The 18,379-nt window shown below is 39.2% G+C and overlaps 1 protein-coding gene across 2 annotated transcripts in view; it reads left to right on the top strand.

The window, feature by feature from the left end:
• Positions 1-18,379, top strand: part of SMIM7 (small integral membrane protein 7) — a 216,468-nt gene that overhangs the window by 84,204 nt on the left and 113,885 nt on the right. For both annotated transcript variants that reach the window (XM_069649201.1, XM_069649200.1), the window contains exon 2: positions 3,497-3,538. In XM_069649201.1, the coding sequence (XP_069505302.1) occupies positions 3,497-3,538 (42 nt within the window). The remainder of the gene's footprint in view (positions 1-3,496; positions 3,539-18,379) is intronic.

Below are 18,379 nucleotides of genomic sequence, written 5' to 3'. Positions count from 1 at the left end.
AACTGGTGCACAGAAAAGAATGATGCTTTTCTATGTAAAACACTGGATGTTTTATCCTTTCTGCTATCTTTAGCTAATCTGGGGCTCCAGTTTGGTACTATTAAAGGCTATTTGGCAGCGCTGTCCAACTTTAAGCCCTCGTCAGAAGAATGTTCATACTTCAAAATTCCACTGGTGACACAATTTCTAAAGGGGCTCACAAATGTGTCCCCCTCACCCCCCTCTCCGTTTCGGTTACAATTTGGGATCTTAATTTGGTTCTAACATTTCTAATGTGTGCACCTTTTGAACCTTTACATTCTTGTCCCTTACGGATGTTAACCTTTAAAACCATTTTATTGGTAGCTCCGACATCAGCCCATACAGTGAGCGAGTTGCAGGCACTTTCATCCAAGCCACCCTTTGCTATCTTCCACAAGCAAAGGGTTGTTCTAAGGGTTAAACCTTCATTTTTACCCAAAATCATTTCTGATTTCCAGATAGGGTTTAAAAAAAATTGGCTTGTTTCTATCTCCCCTTAACCGCTCATCTTAGCAAGGAGGAGGAGAGATTACATTGGTTGGATCTTCGTAGAGCTTTAAGCTTTTATATATCTAGACTGTCAAAACGTTGTATTGATGATCAGATTTTCATTGGCTATACGGTCCATCAGGCTTTTTCTAAGCAGATCTTATCCAGATCGATCATTTGGCCATTTCAGAAAGTCACAGGTTGGCAGGGAAGGATCCTTCGGAAGGTTTAAGGGCCCATTCCACCAGGGGCATGGCTACCTCTACAGGCACTTCAAAGGAGTGTACCTATAAAAAATATTTGTGGCAATATGGTCTGCTATCCACACGTTACTGCCTGGAATCTTCCCTCGGTCAGAAGGGTAGCTTTAGAATACCTGCACGGTACTCCAAGGGTTTATATAGCTTTCTCTTTAGAGTTGTTGTTACTCCAAGTGTTTACTCAACATTCCCTTCAGAAGCTTATTATTCTTAGTTTCTTCGTCTTATAACCACACGCTTGCATCCACACACTTCACTATCATACGACAGAAACGCCATAACAATGTAGAGAGGAGATTCTCTCTTTATCGCTGATACTATCCCAACTTTTAAAGAGATGGATTTGCCAAGTATTGGCCCAAACACGATTATTAGATTTTGTAATTGCCCACACCAAAATGGCCGTTTCACGCACCCGTGATCTGCCATCTTGGTATTCACATTACCCTGGCAACGTTAGATATGCACACACAGACGTGAGTACAGCTTTCAAGCTATCTGCCATCGGAGAAGTACTTCGTTTGAGCGTGTCAAGCATTTACAAGGTAAGCGGTCACAGCTTTCACATAGATAAGCGCACGTTAGAACACACCACGAGCGGCCATAATTAAATGCATCATACCATTTTGTCTTGCAGCGTTCTGGGAAGGAACGCTTCGAACTGAATGCTCGCTTCTAACAGCTTCAGGTTAGTGACACCACAGGGCGAAGTTGTTTGATTTATATGACACCACTTGACACTTTAGACATAGGAGCAAGCAATATTTCACTGAGGACTTTGCCACAGAACACTAGGTGGATTAGTGAATTAATATGGGAATCAGAGCTACTGGAGGATTTCACTTAAGCACAACTTTATTATTATTTTTTTGAGTTAACCTGGCTCAACAAAAATAATTCTGCATCATATATGCGCAATGTTATATATACAATTTACTGACTATTCAATGTTCTCTTCTCTTCTCTCTGTGTTACATGTACGTGTTTGTTATTTGTGGGTACCCTGTTTTTTTTAATGCATACATACCTGATGTTTTTCTAAATGTTCTAACAGTAAGATTTTTTGTGCATTTAACCTGGCTCTGAAGAAGGAAAGTTATCTTTCCGAAATGCATTAGCCCTAGGTTAGTTTTCCTTTGCCATTGCATCAGCACATAACGATTTGGTGAAGTTTAACCATTCGTTAACCCAAAAAAAGAAAGAACAAAGGATTAACTTGCTAAATAAAAGCACTTTTGAAGAAAAACTATGGAACATGGTTTTACTGTCATGTAATAATTTCTACCAAATGTTTTAAACCCTATTGGGTAAATTTAGGAGTGCGGCCCACACCGATGGCTATTTAGCCTAGGTCCTTTCTTTTTCATTCCCATAATATGTCTTTCAGTTCTCTCTGTACTGACTATACAACACTTCCTTCTGCACTAAGAAGAGTATTAGCAGTCCAACAGTGATTCTCATTCACTTTTGTTATGTGTTCTCTCTGTGTGAGTATGAGCATTTCAATAATGATTCTCAATCACTCTTGTTACGTTTTCTCTCTTGACGGTGAATAATACTTGTTTTCATCCACTTCCCCGGGTCTCCCTTTTATCCTTATTACCTTCCATTCTCAGGGCTAACATCACCAGGGTTTTTGTTTGTTGAGGATCGGCTTCCTCTCCTCCTAAGCTGGCCTCTTGTCTCCTTTGACCAGCCTCTCTTCCCTCCGTTCGTTTTGTATGGCGACTGCGTATTTCTGTTGTCAGCGTCTGCCAAGCTGTTCGTATCGGGACGGTGTTGGCGTTGTTACTTGGACCTCCGGTCCACTATAGTATTCCTGTGGTAATGCCACCAGTCTCTGCTTTGATCTCTTTCTCTGCTTCTGGACGCCCTGCTTCCAGCTTTTGTTCCTCTGTCATCCTGGTTACCAATGGTAACACGTCTGTTAGCTCTCGGTCTCTCGCGTCTGCAGGATGCTGCGCATCTTTCATCTGCGTTGAAGTCGCGTTTCTTCCTTTTGAAAGCTGCAGGCTCTTCTTGCATTTGTCCAGGCTCGTCTCCTTTTTGGATTGACGTAGCCGTGGGGCTTCCCTTGCACAAAAAAAGGTTCCCTTTTCTCTTTCTCTTGTGGATTCTCTCCTCCTATATGTAATCTTCTTCGTCCCAGAGGAGGTTTTCCATTTTGTGATGGCAGTAACACATATTGACCCTTTCTTCACAGATTTTCTCCTCAGAAAAGTTTAAAGGTGTTACGTTGTAAGGTCCTCTAGGGTGTTTATCTCACCCCTCTAGCCTACGGGGTGGGGGGTCTGCGTTTCGTCACACCAGGTACTCAAACTATTTTCAAGGCCAGGTTGTACCATTATGGCAATGCCTATCCCATGCCTGCACAAAAGTCGACAGTTGGGTTCGCAGGGTGTTGTTTGTTTTTATTTTTTTACATTTTTATTTACAATCCCTTGGATACTGCCTCCGCAGAAGGAATCGGGATATTGTCTCAAGGTTAGGAGTGGGGCTTTTGGAGAGAAATTGCTGACTGAACTTTCAGTTGCAAAGACAGCATAACAGAGTGTCAGTTGTGTTGGCATTCATCTTTTTGCGAATACAGTGTTTGAGACCACCCGAACAGATCCAACATGTTAAACACATCCAAATGTTCATTGTGTTTTACGTAAATGGTCAAGCAATAAAATATGATGTCAAAACTATGTTTTCTTTCTGTAATTTGTTTTCTTTCTTTTCAGGACATTGCTCATGAATGCAGGGGCAGTTTTGAATTTCAAACTGTAAGTTTATAAACATTGGCAGAATATAACTTGTTATTGTTTTTGAGCTAAAGTACAGGTGCACGTGTGACTTCAGCTGGCAAGAGTTGGTACTGTGTTTTGGACCAGGTTCAGAATAATGTATATGATAATTCAAACAGATGTCAAACTAATGCATGTAGGGGCTTTGGGGCACAGCGTGATGGGTGCAAGCTTGTTTCTGCAAACTGTTCCATGTTGATTGATTGTGTAGCCCCTGGCCAAACTAGGGCTTGGCTATGAGGGCTGTATTGCTCACCACACGAGGGAGAATTAGGTCAATACAGAGACACCACAATGACAAAATACTTGTATTTAAAATAAGTATACACTTTGTTTCACTGGGGCTTACTTGGTTTCTTTATGGAACAGGAAATGCCCTATTGAGAACAGTTTTTTCAGGAACTAAACAAAGAAAGCTCCACATGTCAATGGGCAAATCAGATAGGGACATTTGTTGGTCACATGGTGCTGGCCTCTTTACGGGGGATAAAGCAGGCTGCATTGTGAAGGCGGGTAGAATTATGGGACTGGCTGGAGAATTACGAACACCTCGGCAAACTGAAAAGGTATCATTTTGTGCAATCTAGGCTATATACATTCAAGAAGCCACAACAATATTTGATGCTATGTCCTTCAAATAGGTTGAGACGATTTATTCTTTTATTAAGATTAGAATATCTTCCCATTAAGGTGACGACATGGGTGATAGATAAGACACCGAAAGAACAGCAATTCTGTCTATGTAATAATCGGGATATCCTGGAGACCGCTAAACATGTCTTTACCGATAGCTATGAAATGAGAGATGATCTAAAACACTACCTGGGAATATATGTACATAACAGGGACATGATAGAGGAGAGGTCTTTCTGGAACCATTGCGTCAACACAGAAAGTATGCACTTGTTAACTGCACTTTATGAAATCTGTTTGAAAGTGGAAACCAAATTGGGCATTTTATTGTGAGGGTATGTATGACATATTGGGTTAAACCAACATAAGTTGTCTTATCTTGTTAGGAATGGATGGGATGAGAGTGAAGAATGAGGTTAAATGTGTAATATAGCATATTAGGATTATTAGGTTAAGGTTACTTTTTTATGATGATTAATGTTTAGACTTTGATATTGTATTTTATTAATATATGATGAGTAATGTTTGGATTTTGCTATAACTGAATTTGAATAATGTATGAATATTGTTTGTTTTTATGCTGATGAAAATGTGTAAAGTCTATTAACTAAACTAAATCACAATAAAGATATAAATTAATTATAGACTTTAACATCCAGCCCCACCCCGGAACTGGATGGAATCTTTAAGAAGAAGAATGGACAGGCCTCTCTTGCCCCGAGGAATGGACTGGGCAAGATAGAGAACTTGCAACACTAAGAAAAACCATAAATGTTGAAGGAGAGCAAGGAAAGGAGGCTGGTAAAGAAGCCCCTGGGTGGTCTGTTGCCCCTGTAGCTCAAAGAACTTGGAAAGCCAGCCCAAATATGCCACAAGCAGACCAGCATATGCTGAGACGTAGGGCTGCATTCGCATGTGCAGACTGGGCATCCACATTGCCTGAGATTGTGCCAGACAGACCGGGCGGGCCTAAAAGAACCAAGTCCTGTGCCTCCTGTAGGATGCGGCATGGGTAAAAAAAAATAAACGCCCCATGAATGTTTGAGTAGTGCGGCCTGGGCCAGGCAGCGTGACGTGAAGGATGATGACCTGGGGGGGGGGGGGGGCACAGAAGTTCCACACTCCTAGGCCGCGTAGGCCAGGAGCCGCCTGGGAGTCAGGATTAAAGCAGCTAGGCCACAGAGGTGAATGTGGGGCTCCAAGGTAATAAAAATGTTATATGGTGGCAATCATATGCCGGAAATGAGAATTAAATCTGCCGGACTCGCGGCCATTACTTTTGCAGCACCTTCTTGGGGAACAGTGCACCGCAGGAAAAGATGACAACACCTTGGGCGGGCCAGCCGTTTTGGAGCAGCGGGGAGGGGCAGACCCTGCTCCAACAAGGTCTGTGCTCTGGAAGCTGAAGCCCGTAAAGAAGTGATGAGCAGTGAGAGTTACTGACCGCAGCAGCCATATATATATATATATATATATATATATATATTACATGGACGCTACCGCCTCCATGTAGTTATGGTTAAGTTGGTGTTTCCATAGGAAGAGCATTTTTTGGGTGACTTATAACTTCGCTCCCTCTGGACGAATCCTCACCAAACTTTGCAAAAAAAAGTATATGGCCCACTCTGAATCTTTTTGCAAAGTTTGGATATGTTTGGTCCAGGGGGGGCAATGTTATAGGGAGGGTCCCAAAACTTTTGTTTTTTCCCATAGACATAATGGGAAAAAACTTTGCGCACGCCTACAGCCCAAACCGCTGGATGGATTTACACCAAATATGCGGCAGGAGCGGGGGCTTGGTCCCGAAAGCGTGCTTTTGCAAATTTGGTGTAAATCCGTCCAGTAGTTTTTTTTTTAAAATGACCAAAATGTAAGGCAAAAAATTAGTGCTATGTCCGTTCGCTCTGCGGACGGACTTCCTTGTTCGCTCCGCGGACAGTGCCCTGATTGGCCGAGCGGCTTGCGCGATGTCCGCGGATATCCGACGTGTTCGCTGATTGGACGGCGTGGGGCGTGGAGCGCGTCAGATTTTTGGTGGCGCCCGACATCTTGCATTCGCGGACGACCACGGACAGCGAGGTGAAACTTGGTTTAAAAACTTTATTTAGTGGAGTGTGTTGGTGTGTAAGAGTGTTTGGGGAGGGTGGGGGAGTATGAGATAGGTGCAATGTTGTATTTTTTTATGTGCTAGACGCTTTTGTTGTGTTCGATTTGTCTGCGGACAACACAGCTGTTCTGAAATGTTCGTAAATAAACAGAATGGATTCGGTGTCAAGTTCAAAGTGTTCTAAGAACACTTGTGGGGTCCTGGAATGTTCGCAGGGGGTGTCCTGAAGACGTTGTCTGTATTGTTCGTTGGCAAGCTGAAAGTGTTCTAAGTACACTCGTGGTGTCCTGAAATGTTCGTACATAAAGAAAATGGGGGTGTCCTGAGGACGCTGTCCGTATCGTCCTCTGGCAAGCTGAATGTGTTCTAGGATTAGAATGGTTGCAATGCTTGAATCTATGGGTGTGATATGCTGCGGTGGTTGTGGCCAGGGTATAGGCCAGGCTATAGAATGTTGGGTGCATGGCCATTTGGCCATGCACCGAAGACTCTATGCCCTGGCCACAAGCACCGCAGCATATCACACTCATAGTGGCTTATAACTTTGTTCCTTATGAATTTGTTTTTGACCCAATGTTATAAGCCAGTATGGGTGTGATATGCTGCAATGGTTGTATTTATCATGTTCTACTTACCATTTGGTTTAGTAACGGGAGTCCATGTTTTTCTTTTTCATTTCTGTGATAAAAGAAAATAGCATGTTAGTATTAGTATTTTATAAAGACTTATTACATTGTACAATTAACATTTTCTTCTTTTTTTTACCCTCATATTTAGTAGATGACAAACCAGAGTACTTTGCACTTTGCTCAGTTTCTGTGTGTGTTGCTAAAATCATTGGGTCTGTGGGAGAAAAAAAATCCATGGTGGATTAAAAAAAAAACTTTTTCTGTTATGCTACAGTTTATTTGTTTGTTTTTCATTGTTTACTTGTTGTTTCTGGCTAATGCTTTATACATTGGATTGTTCTAGTTTTTGGGAGCAGTAAGATATTAGGTATTTGTTTGGATATTGTAAAATTTTGGAGCAGGTAGATGCCAGTAGGTGTATTCTAACTGTTTATCTTTTGATATATTTTCGTGGTATTGATTTATCTGTTCCGATATTTCTAGATTTTGGGACAGTTAGATACCAATTGGCGTATTCTAACTGTCTATTTTTTTCTCTGTTTGAGTGGTATTAATTTATCTGATTAGTTGTTGTAGCATCTTTGGGCAGTTAGCTTTTGGAATATTGTGACAGTTTATATTTTTTTACTACAAGTGTACTTAAGGTTTAAGTATAGTTTAGTTATCAAATGTTGGTTTTAAGAACATTAAATAAGCGTTTGTAAGATTTGCTGGTAATCTCTGCTTTAGAGTAATGGTACTATCATTACATTCAAACGATCCACATTTCTTTTTTATATATGCAGTGTAGTGCCCTGAATTGGTTGTGGCTCCTGCTCCTTGTTGTGAAGGTTTTCCTACCAAGTGATGTTTGACCATGTGTGAATCCAGTCAGCTTGTAGTTGTTTTTGGTAGCATCTGCATTGTAACGTAGAAGCATTAGTATTACGTATTTACTATGTGTTTGTATTACTAACGTGGAGCGATTATCTGAATTGCAGGTCGAACATAATCTACCATGGTTTGCATTTTGTACAAGTTGCTGAAATGGAACGGATTCACAATTAGGTATTGATATATACACAAAGCGTTCATTGGGGATTGTTCTTGTGTCACATTGTTTCAGAGAGTGCATGTATGTTTCCACATGTATGAAATCTGGAAGATTTCATTTATAGGTATGTTTTTTTTTTCCAGTACTAATAGTAAGTACATTAGAAATTCTTGTGGATCTTCCTGTGAGTTTATAGTGAATTTCACCATTCCAGCACAGTAGTCCAATTGTTGTCTTATTCCATAAACACTATACATGTTGTCAGGATTGTTTGCTGCATTTCTGTGAAGTACTAACATTTGCAAACACAATGGGTCTGTACTGTGTAAGTAAATGTTCTCAACAATTGGTGGTAATTGAAATAGAATATTCATTGCTACATTTGCGTAGCAACTTACACCAACTATATTTGAGAGTTTAAATGGACCAGGTAGTTCTGTATCTGACTGCTTTTTTTGGAGTGTCTTCCTTCTTTGAAGAAGTACCTGGTTTACTTTCCCTAATTGATTCTTTTTTGCATGTGATACTTGATGAAGTATTACTTTCTTTTACTCTCTTTGGAGGATTTGCAGTGACATCCTGTTGCTTTTCTGTTTGATTTATTTTTCTTTTATAATGTTTTACTTTTTGTGGAACAGAATGTGTTTAGATGGGGCGTGTATAGTGAACGAAGTCTATTGTATTCTAAAACACGAGGATTATCAGTGTTTATTTTACTTGCATCAAAGTTGATTAGAAATAGACCTCAACGTTGATTAGAAATAGACCGTCAAGTGTACGTAAGCGTGATAGTGCTACGTAGCTCATGCCTTCTTTAAAGACTGTGTTACCAATGTCTATCATTGCTTTGTCTAGGGTAAGACCTTGTGATTTATGAATGGTGATTGCGTATGGAAGAGTTAGAGAAAATTGTTCTCTGCGTACATACATGTCTTTGAAGAGAAGGAATTGAGCTGTTGAGCGTCCTATTCTTTTTACTTCTGAAAGTTTGTCAAAGAGAATATTGACAAACTGAATTTTGTAGTCACGTGGGTATGTTTGAAAGCCAACAACTGTACCCAGTGCTCCATTAACTAGTCCTTGGTCCACGTCAAGGTTACGTTTCAGCATTACTCTGCAATTTAAGGATAATTTTAATATCTTTTCCAAGCATGCTGTGTTTGAGATTGATTTTTCTAAACTATTTAGTCTTGTGGCTTGGTCACACATGGGTAGTGTCATTCCATGTACATCTAGTTTGTCTGTGGCGCTAATTTCCATTATTGGTTGCATTTCAATACTTAACATTATTTCATTGAATTTGAAACAGCTTGCAAAAGTTGGCATTAAGGCCATACAATTGACATTTTTGTGGGCTAATTGTTACATAACATCTGTAGCACATGCATTATCACCATAAAGTGCATGAATGTGCCGGGTTTTCAGTATTGCTTCTGCTTCTTTGGAAAGTATACCAACTCTGATACTTTTTAAGATGTTGGCATGAGTGATATCTGCAGATTGGCGCATGTTTTCTGTTAATTCTCTGTATTGGAAATGTTGCCAAAGGTTGACATTTCCAATGCTGCCAACAGTTTTACGGCAGAGTTTTTGTCCTAATGTTTTAAAAATAGGCTCACCTTTTACTGGTGTCAATTGAAGAAGATCTCCGAAAACAATGTGTTTTCCTGCAAAGAGCTCTTCATAGTTTGTTTTGAGTACTTCTTGTAATCTGAGGTGAATCAAAGCCAACATTAGGTTGGACACCATGCTCACTTCATCTATTAGTAGCATTTTCATTTGTTTTCAATACTCTGTGTGGTTCCATTGCAGCTTCTGCAGAAAGTTTGTAATCTAATTTGTTTTGGTGTTCTACTGGCAGGAGTAGTAATCGGTGTAAAGTGACACCACCTATGTTGTAGGCAGCTAAACCTGTGGGGGCAGTGACAACAGCTGACAGTTTGTTGTTTGTCAATTGTTGAAGGAACTTACTGATGATTTTGATTAGGAATGTTTTGCCAGAACCAGCTTCACCACTGTCATACAATAGTATAGGTTTGTAATTTTGACAGGTGCATTCTTTGTTTTCATGTTGTACACATGTGCAATTTCTTTTGTTATTTCTTGAAAAATGCTACGTTGCTCATTGTTTAGCTTTGATTGTTTGTATAGTTACGTCTTCTTTATCTTCATACTGACACATGGTGTTTTCTACTTCTAGCATAGCTAATTCTGCCTAATTTGTTATTAGTGGGTCTCCCAGTGGTTCTTGGCTTCCTGTGACAGAAGGTTGACTACTGTCAGGAGTGTCCTTATCTAGTTGGGCCTGGAGTTCTTCTTCATGCAGCTGTTCATTGTGCAACATTGTTTTGTACTGTGCAAAGTTTACATCAGTTATACTGCTGTCATTTGCTTCTCCATGGTTTAAGGAGTTGTAGCAGGGACATGTAATATACTTCTTTATGTTGAGGAGTCTTTAATGACAATGTGATATGATTAATTAAATTTGGTTTGGTGAGTTTTACTAAGCTGCCTTCACAGTTTGTCACTTTGTATTTATGGTTTTGTTCATCAGGTTTTATATTATTTTTGTATGTGTAGTTTTGGGCTATGTGGTATAGACACATGGTTTCCAAAGTGGTACTCCTGTTTGGGTAGTATGTGTCCAATAAATTGTTTTTTAAAATGTCCTGGCTGTTGGGATCATGTTTGGCTATTGTTTCTATATCTTCGTATGATTTAGAACTCTTTTTCCACATTTAACTGGACCAAGACATAGCCATACTATATTTTCAGATTTACCTTACAATGCAGTACCAGTTAATCAATCAGCTGCTTCATAGGATCCACATTCTCTATGGGACAGCATTTTTATGCCCAAGCTGTATAATTTCTGAGACACTGTTTTATCTGATGATGGGTCTTTCCAGAGGTCTTGGAGCTCTGTCTTTTCTGATTTGGTTAAGTATGCTGTGACATATCGTGCAACTGCAGTAGAATTGTCTGCAATGTACTGCACATCTATGTTTGCATTCCATAAGTGGGCAATGATTGCATTGTAATCATTGATATATTTTTCTTCTTCTTTTCTTTTTATGCAATATGTATTTTTAGGTGACTTACCTTTAACACTATGTCTAACTGAAGACATGAGGTTGTTCACTTGACCTGTATTTGTAACTGGTCTAGGGAAACCAAATCGGCATTTGGTGTAGTATTCCCCTTTGTTTTTGTATTTGCGACGACAGTATTTGCCACATTTGTCTCTTTGGAATTGTAAGATTTTTGCATGAAGATTAATATTTGTGGATTCTGATGGAATTTCACAAGTGACATATTTTTCAATAAACTGTAAAACAGTGGCATCACTGTCTTAACCAAATTTAGGAGCATCTTTAATCCATAACACATGTGGACATGTGGTGCTCCTCTGGCTTGGTATTCTTTTCTCCAAAAGAAGTGTTGCACTTCTCCAAGGGGAGGAACAGTTTTATTACAAATAAAATGTAGCATAGCAATGAAGCAATGGTGAAAATATCTTGAAACAGTAACAGGATCCTGAGAACAAAGTTCTCCAGGTGTTAGTATATCTAGGTTTGTTTTGTTTTCGTTTGATATGCGTAGGAAAGCATGTAAATCTTCCCATGCATATTCTGCACAACTTAATGTAACAAACCAAGTGGGTGGGCCAAGGTTTCTGATCATACAACGTACATCTCCATGACGTTGAAACCAGTACTCTTTAGTACCACGCATATTTGCTAATAGATTTGTAAGATTTGCTTGTAAAACCTCATCTTTTTGTAATAATTTTGTAGCTGTCATATTTTGACAGTGTGATCCTGATTTTAATATGTGTGCAACTCCGTAACATAAAGTTGCTAGTTCACTTTTAAAGACTAGGTGGAATATGTATTCCACATTTTGTCTAAATCTGGGATCTTCAGAATACATCCGTAATGAGCGATATTCTGATGTTGGTATTTGAATAGGTCTATCTTCGTATCTTCCTCCTTTGCCAGTAGGAAAGAGTAGAGGAAAAGCACGTGCTTCTATACTTTTTTCCCATATGCTGGTTGGTGATCCTTTTGTTTGACGCATTTGGTACGTTTCCAGTGCATCTTCTATGGTGTCATTAGAGTGCAATGGATGAATTGTATAATGGTCTAAAGTGTTTGATATTGTAGCAGGATCTAGGAGCTCAAATTGACCAGCTTCTTGTGTCTCTTGAATTATTTCAGTTGTATCTTTCAAGTTTTCTTCAATATTAATTTCTTTGTAATATTCATTATTCTCTTAAGATATTGAAGGGCTTCTCTAACGTTATGTAAATCTACCAGTTGCCAAATGTATTTGTCTTTTGTAGGTACTCCATTTACCAAGATAATTAAAGATTGTTGCATTGGACGTTGCACATTTTCTTTTAGATCTAATGGTAAATACACTACTTTTCCACGAATACCTTTGACTAATTCAGAAGGAGGTAATTTGGCAGTTTTTGGTTGAAGGCGTATTATTGCTTGAAATGGGTGCACAGTTTGAATTTTGATGCTCTCATATAAATTGAAGGGGTTTTGGTAGTGGATATAATTCCAAGTAATTTGTGATAGCACGTGAAGGAGTTTGCAGTTACTGCACTACAAAACCTGACTACAACCAAAGTATTATGGGGTCAGTTATTTCGTATTTGTTTTCTGGTATAAGGAAGAGAGCTAATTCAAACCATTTAGAATCTTCATTGTCTTCTATTTTGTATGATAGGTCTACAGATTTTGTGTTACTTTTATAAAATGTTCTGCGGCAACATACACACACGTGGTTTGGTACTTCAGCTGAAGTACTTTCAAATTTTTGTATTTCCTTTTGTATGTGTGTAGTGAAAGGTTGCCATGTGCAGAATTGTTACGAAGTTGGTTTACAGCTAATTCATCTTGTAAGTGGGTTTCACTTCCAAAATATTTTGTCTGGATATAGTCGATTTCTTCTAGTAGGTCTTTTGCTGTACCATGTAGAAGAATGTTATTTAAATTGGCTAGTGCTAAAGCAGGACTTTTAGCATAGTTCAGTTTATAAACTAGATTTCTTATACTTGCATGATGTGTTGATATCATTTTGATATCATGGAAGGTTGTTCTTCAAGTAGGTCCTGTAATGCAGGCCAATGAATGTCATTGTAGTCCTGTGTACTTGCGTACTGGACAAGCATCCATATTTTGCAGTAGTTTAGTTTTGATTGTCTTTGCTTTTCACATATTGATTGAGGAATTGGCGTAAAGACTTGAACATTTTTTTGGGAATGTTACACATTGACGTGCATGGCCATTTGTACACTAGATGCATTATTAACTTTTTCAGAACCTCGACCACTTCTATGTATGGCAATTGTATTTGTTTGCTTTTGTTTGTACGCTTCTTCATTAAAGTATGTTTCTGTGCTTGTAGTGTGACTCCATTCACCTCCACAGATATTTAAGAAGTTATTTCTGTTGACATTTCGTTTAAGAAGTTTTTTATTTGTAATTTAGTTATTAGTTTTGTTAGTGGTTTCATTCTGTTTAACACTAAAATAAATAACTTACTTTTGGGAAGAATTGCACTGTCTATCAGCGCTTCTAAGATTACTTTCGTACGATAGGTTTGAAGTGTTGAACCTGGTTTCTATTCTGTTTTTATAAGATTTTGAAGGACTTTGTGACAGAAAATTTTAGCTAAAATACTTTTTTTTGGTATGCTTACTTTGTACTATATCAAGATTTATAGAAGAAGTTTTATTTGTAGTGATAGTTGATTTTCTGTTAATTGATTTTTGGGTTGTTTTACTTTTTGATAGAGGAGGCAAAGTTTTTGTACTAGAAACTTCTTCTGTTTCACTACATGACTGTATTAGCTGTTGTGTTTCAACTTTATTTTACAAATTCTGTTATAGATGGATGTTTATGTTGGAGACTTTTCTTTTCATTTGCTCTACTTCTGCGTTCCTATCTACGGAGTTGCTTTTTGGTAGGCATTCTGTAGGGTCTGTTGAAAAAAACACAGAAGGTATGGGTTGGCGTGTAATGCAATGCATGTGTGTTGTGTGCATGATTGTTTGAGTAAGATGATAGATGTATGTAATGGAGTGTGATTGTGCATTGGGAAGTACAACTACTAGGGATGGGTATTCTTGAATTAATGTGTTACTAAACTGGGAGTTAAATGACAGAAAAAAGTAAGCCAGTGGTGTGGAGAAGTATAACCAGTATATCTAAAGCTATACAATTAAAACAGTTGTTTGTTCAACATCTAAATTCTAGCGGCTGAGTTGGATAATTTGTGTGTCGGAAAATAGGAATTTGTGGGCCATTCTGCCAGTAAATCACTGTTTAAGACGGGGGGATTTTTGGTCAGAATGGTGCAGAATCTCTATTTTTAGGCACAGAAATAGCATGAATTAACCTTACAGTGTGTTTGAGTAATAGTTCAAATATTATGCTAACATTCTACTTGCTGTTTTTCTAAAATGAGCAGTTTGCTTCTTAGTTCTTTGTACTTCAAATTCGGCTGCTTTTCAGAAGAATGGTCTTCACTGCAATTGTAAAAGAAAGAAATTAGTAATTTGGTTTGTATATAATTTCTTTAATTTAGACATAGATTTTTTGAATTGAAATGCTCAGCGCCTTCCTCAAAACCGTTAAAACTATCTTATGACTAACTGTAGGAAAGAAAATATCTTTACTATGGCTTGTGAAATTCATAATGTACCACTGTATACCACTATTCCTGTAACTAAGCTTTTCCACGTAATAGCGAGTCAATGTCATAGCCTGCTTTTCCATGTAATAGTGAGTCAATGTCATAGCCTGCTTGTCCTATATAAATGTAAGTAATTATAGAAATGAAAAAAATGTAAACCAATTATGTGTTTGTACAAATATTATTGTTTGAGATTTGATCATAAAGTGTGCATGTCATTTTGTTTGATTATATGTAGCCTGTATATTTTATTTCAAAAATGTTAGTTTAACATTATTTGCGTCTGTGTGTGTATGAAGAAATTCAACGGTATGAAGAAATTCAACGGTATAAAGGTTTGTAAGTCACAGTTAATTTTAGGAAAATGAAAAAAATGATCGTAGATTATTATACAAGGTAAAAGTCGGTTAGAAAATGTGTTCATCTACTGTATAGAAAATATGCATACATATAGTTTGTGTTCATGGATATGGACGAAGCTGCAAGTAGAAATCTTGGAGACTTGTATAGAATTTCTCGTAGATCGTGCTTGCCAGTGGTATGAGACTTGTACTCCGAGAGATTCACCGTACGTTTGCAGTGCTGATCTATGATGATGTAGTTACATGTAGAGGTCTTGGATTTGATTGGTGGATGGTCATGTGATTTCTTAGCTACATCCAATAAGGGAATGGCACAGAGAGTGAAGTGGAACTGGTAGAAGGGCTGTCCATGTTACGATATGTTCGCGGACATGGCGGTAGTTCTAGGACACCGCGTATTACATACGGGGAATTTGGGTTGGGGAGGCATGCAAATGAGATTGAATGTAGCAAGGGATTGGTCAGTAAAGTTTAGTGAGTGTTGTGCTAGGAGAGGTTTTCTCAGATATTGTTTTTGCTTAGAGAAGAACAGATAGCTATGGCTGAGTGTTTTAAAAAACAGATTGTGTGGATTTTGGGAGACTCGTGGATACATTGGTTGAAGGTGCATGCAGAAATCTGTGGAGTATCTATAGATCTTGGATTCACACATGTGGAAGTGCACTGGCATGGAGTGCGTGGAATGAAGTGGTTGGACTTGATACCTCTCTGAACATCCAGACATAATAGTAATTCATTGTGGAGGGAACAGTTTAGGACATGTGTCTGGAATTTCTTTGCAATTTGCAATGAAAGGAGGACTTCAGAAGATCATGGACATGTTTCCAAACTCCAAGTAATTTTTTCACGGATTGTGCAGAGACAAATGTGGCTTTGTTCTTTCTCATGTGGTCCACAAATGGAGAAAGCAAGGCGTAATGTTAATAAGGCTGTTTGTGCCTTCCTAAGAGATTTTGGCATGTCCTCTTTTCACAATGAAAATATTATGTTTCGTAGTACATACATTTTTCACAGAGATGGAGTCCATCTTACTTATGCTGGCAATCAGATTTTTCTGAGAAATGTACAAAATGCATTGCAACCTTTTTTTAGAAATACAGCATCCATTTTGAAGTAGGTGTTAAGTATTTATAATTTTTGACATACAAACACCTCCCAAAGGCTCTTTTCAGAGCCACCACTTCCTCCCAGAGAAAACTGCAATGGTTACAATAGGGTAGCACCCCAATATTTTTTATGTTCGCGAACTGTCCGCGGTCTTTCAAGAAATACAAAGGGCCCTGCTTTATTTATCTTCACTTCTTTTTTTTAACTGTGAAAGACGGCTCTGAAAAGAGCCTTATTTTTTGGGGGATTTTTGTTATTTTGTATTTTTTTTGTTTTTTTATACACGACACACTAGGAGAGGAGGGTAAAGGGGGGGGGACACCAACCACAGGGATAAGAAAGGGCGAGCTGAGAGAGGAAGATGTAGTGGGTTTCATTTGGGTAGTGAGCAGGTCTTCTCGTGCTGTGAAACGATAGTCTCAAAAGCACTCCGAAGTCGCTCCCCCCTGCAGAGTACTGTGTCACAGTACATACATACAACTATGACCCTCGAAAGGTAAGGGTCATCAGAATTCTGTATGGCCTGTGAGGCAGCTTGAGGAAGACGCTGTCCCACAGAGGTGTTCCTTGTGGTGACAGAATCAGAAACGGAGGATGAAGTAGAGGCAATCAACCTACTACGCTCTTTGCAATGTACAACCCGGCGAATGGCCCCAGTGTGGAATGAGTTGGTGTCGCTTCATGGTAGTGGTCCCAAAGCTGTACGAACCATGTCTCCCGCGACTGAGTACCATTTTGCACTGCACTCATTGCAGGTGACACGGTTCGCACGAGCCTTAGGACCATTACCTTGAACGGTAAACAACCGCCACACCCAAGAATCACGCCGAGGGCGGGTAGTAGGGATTCCCTCTACCTCATTCTCATCATCCTCTTCTTCCTCCTCTGTATCCTCACTCTTGTTCTCCTCTTCAGGCCCTTGGGGAGATGGTGGTGGTGGAGGGGGTGGGGGTGGTGCTGAGGCAGATGTAGCACCAGGTGGCAATAGTGAAGCCATGGATGTCATCGGCTTGGAGATGGAAATCTCAATCTGCAAAGTATGCAGCAAAATGCAGTGTGCTCTGTGGAATAGCCAGAAACACAATGAGAATGAGCTCTAGAGCGTGGTCTTTTATAGGGGTGCTTGTTCGCGGACATGCGCGCCGTCCGCAAGACAGATCGAACACCAAAAAAGGTTGAAAAAGTCACAAAAACTATGTGGAAACTTAGGATTAGTATGTGGGATTTGTGGTATGGTGAGTTTTTAATGAGAAATATTGTGGATTACTTTGAAATGTACTTTTAAACTGTTTGGGGACACGAACAGTGTCCGCATTCAGAACACGCGATCAGCGTGGGCGCGGCCACATGATTGCTTCGTGAGCATGTTCGTTAAGGAAGCAGCCGTCCGCAGGACACCCAATGTACGGACATGACATTGTTTTGTGCATGCGCCTTGATGTTCTATGGACAGTTTTCGGGTCCTGAACTAATTAAAAGTGTGTCACACGTAAAACGAACAGTGACAGACAGCCGTTTGTTCTTAGCACAGTTTAACTTACTTGCGAACAATACGGACAGACACAGCGTCCCCAGCACACCTCCATTTTCGTTTATTTACGAAAAAATTCAGGACACCACGAGTGTTCTTAGAACAGTTTTAACTTGCTAGCGAACACTACGAACAGGCATAGTGTTCTTAAGGACACCTCCATTTTCGTTTATTTACGAACATTTCAGGGCACTACGAGTGTTCTTAGAACAGTTTGAACTTGCATGAGAACATTACGGACAGATATAGTGTCCTCAGGACACTTACATTTTCGTCTATTTATGAACATTTCCGAACAACCGCGCTGTCCGTGGACACCTAAATTGGTTTTAACAAAAAGAACTGAAACTAATTACAACACAATGTAAAAAAGTAACTTTATTTGACATATATTAAAAATTTATGACTGAGAAGGTGGGGCAGAAACGGAAACAAAAACAGGAGAATTGGGGATTTCCACATAATTGGGATCAGGTGAAGAAGGGATGGAAATGTCATCAAAACGTTTTGGTCCATGGAGAGGGTTTAGGGTTAAATGAGTGGGATATGGTGAGGGGGCACATGTACAGGTGGGACAATGGTATCTTGTTGTTAGTTTCAAGTGATCTTCCACAAAGTTTTTTAAATTGGTAAAATTTGCCATAAGTTGGTCAATTTTTTCGTTTGTGTTCCAGAGTCTTATCCACCGCTTCTTTTTCTGTAGTAGT

This window comes from Ambystoma mexicanum, chromosome 1p (assembly GCF_040938575.1).
Source record: "Ambystoma mexicanum isolate Mex_15411 chromosome 1p, UKY_AmexF1_1, whole genome shotgun sequence".
Taxonomy (NCBI): domain Eukaryota; kingdom Metazoa; phylum Chordata; class Amphibia; order Caudata; family Ambystomatidae; genus Ambystoma; species Ambystoma mexicanum.
Note: the sequence above shows the minus strand (reverse complement) of the source record. Positions and strands in the feature narration are given on the sequence as shown.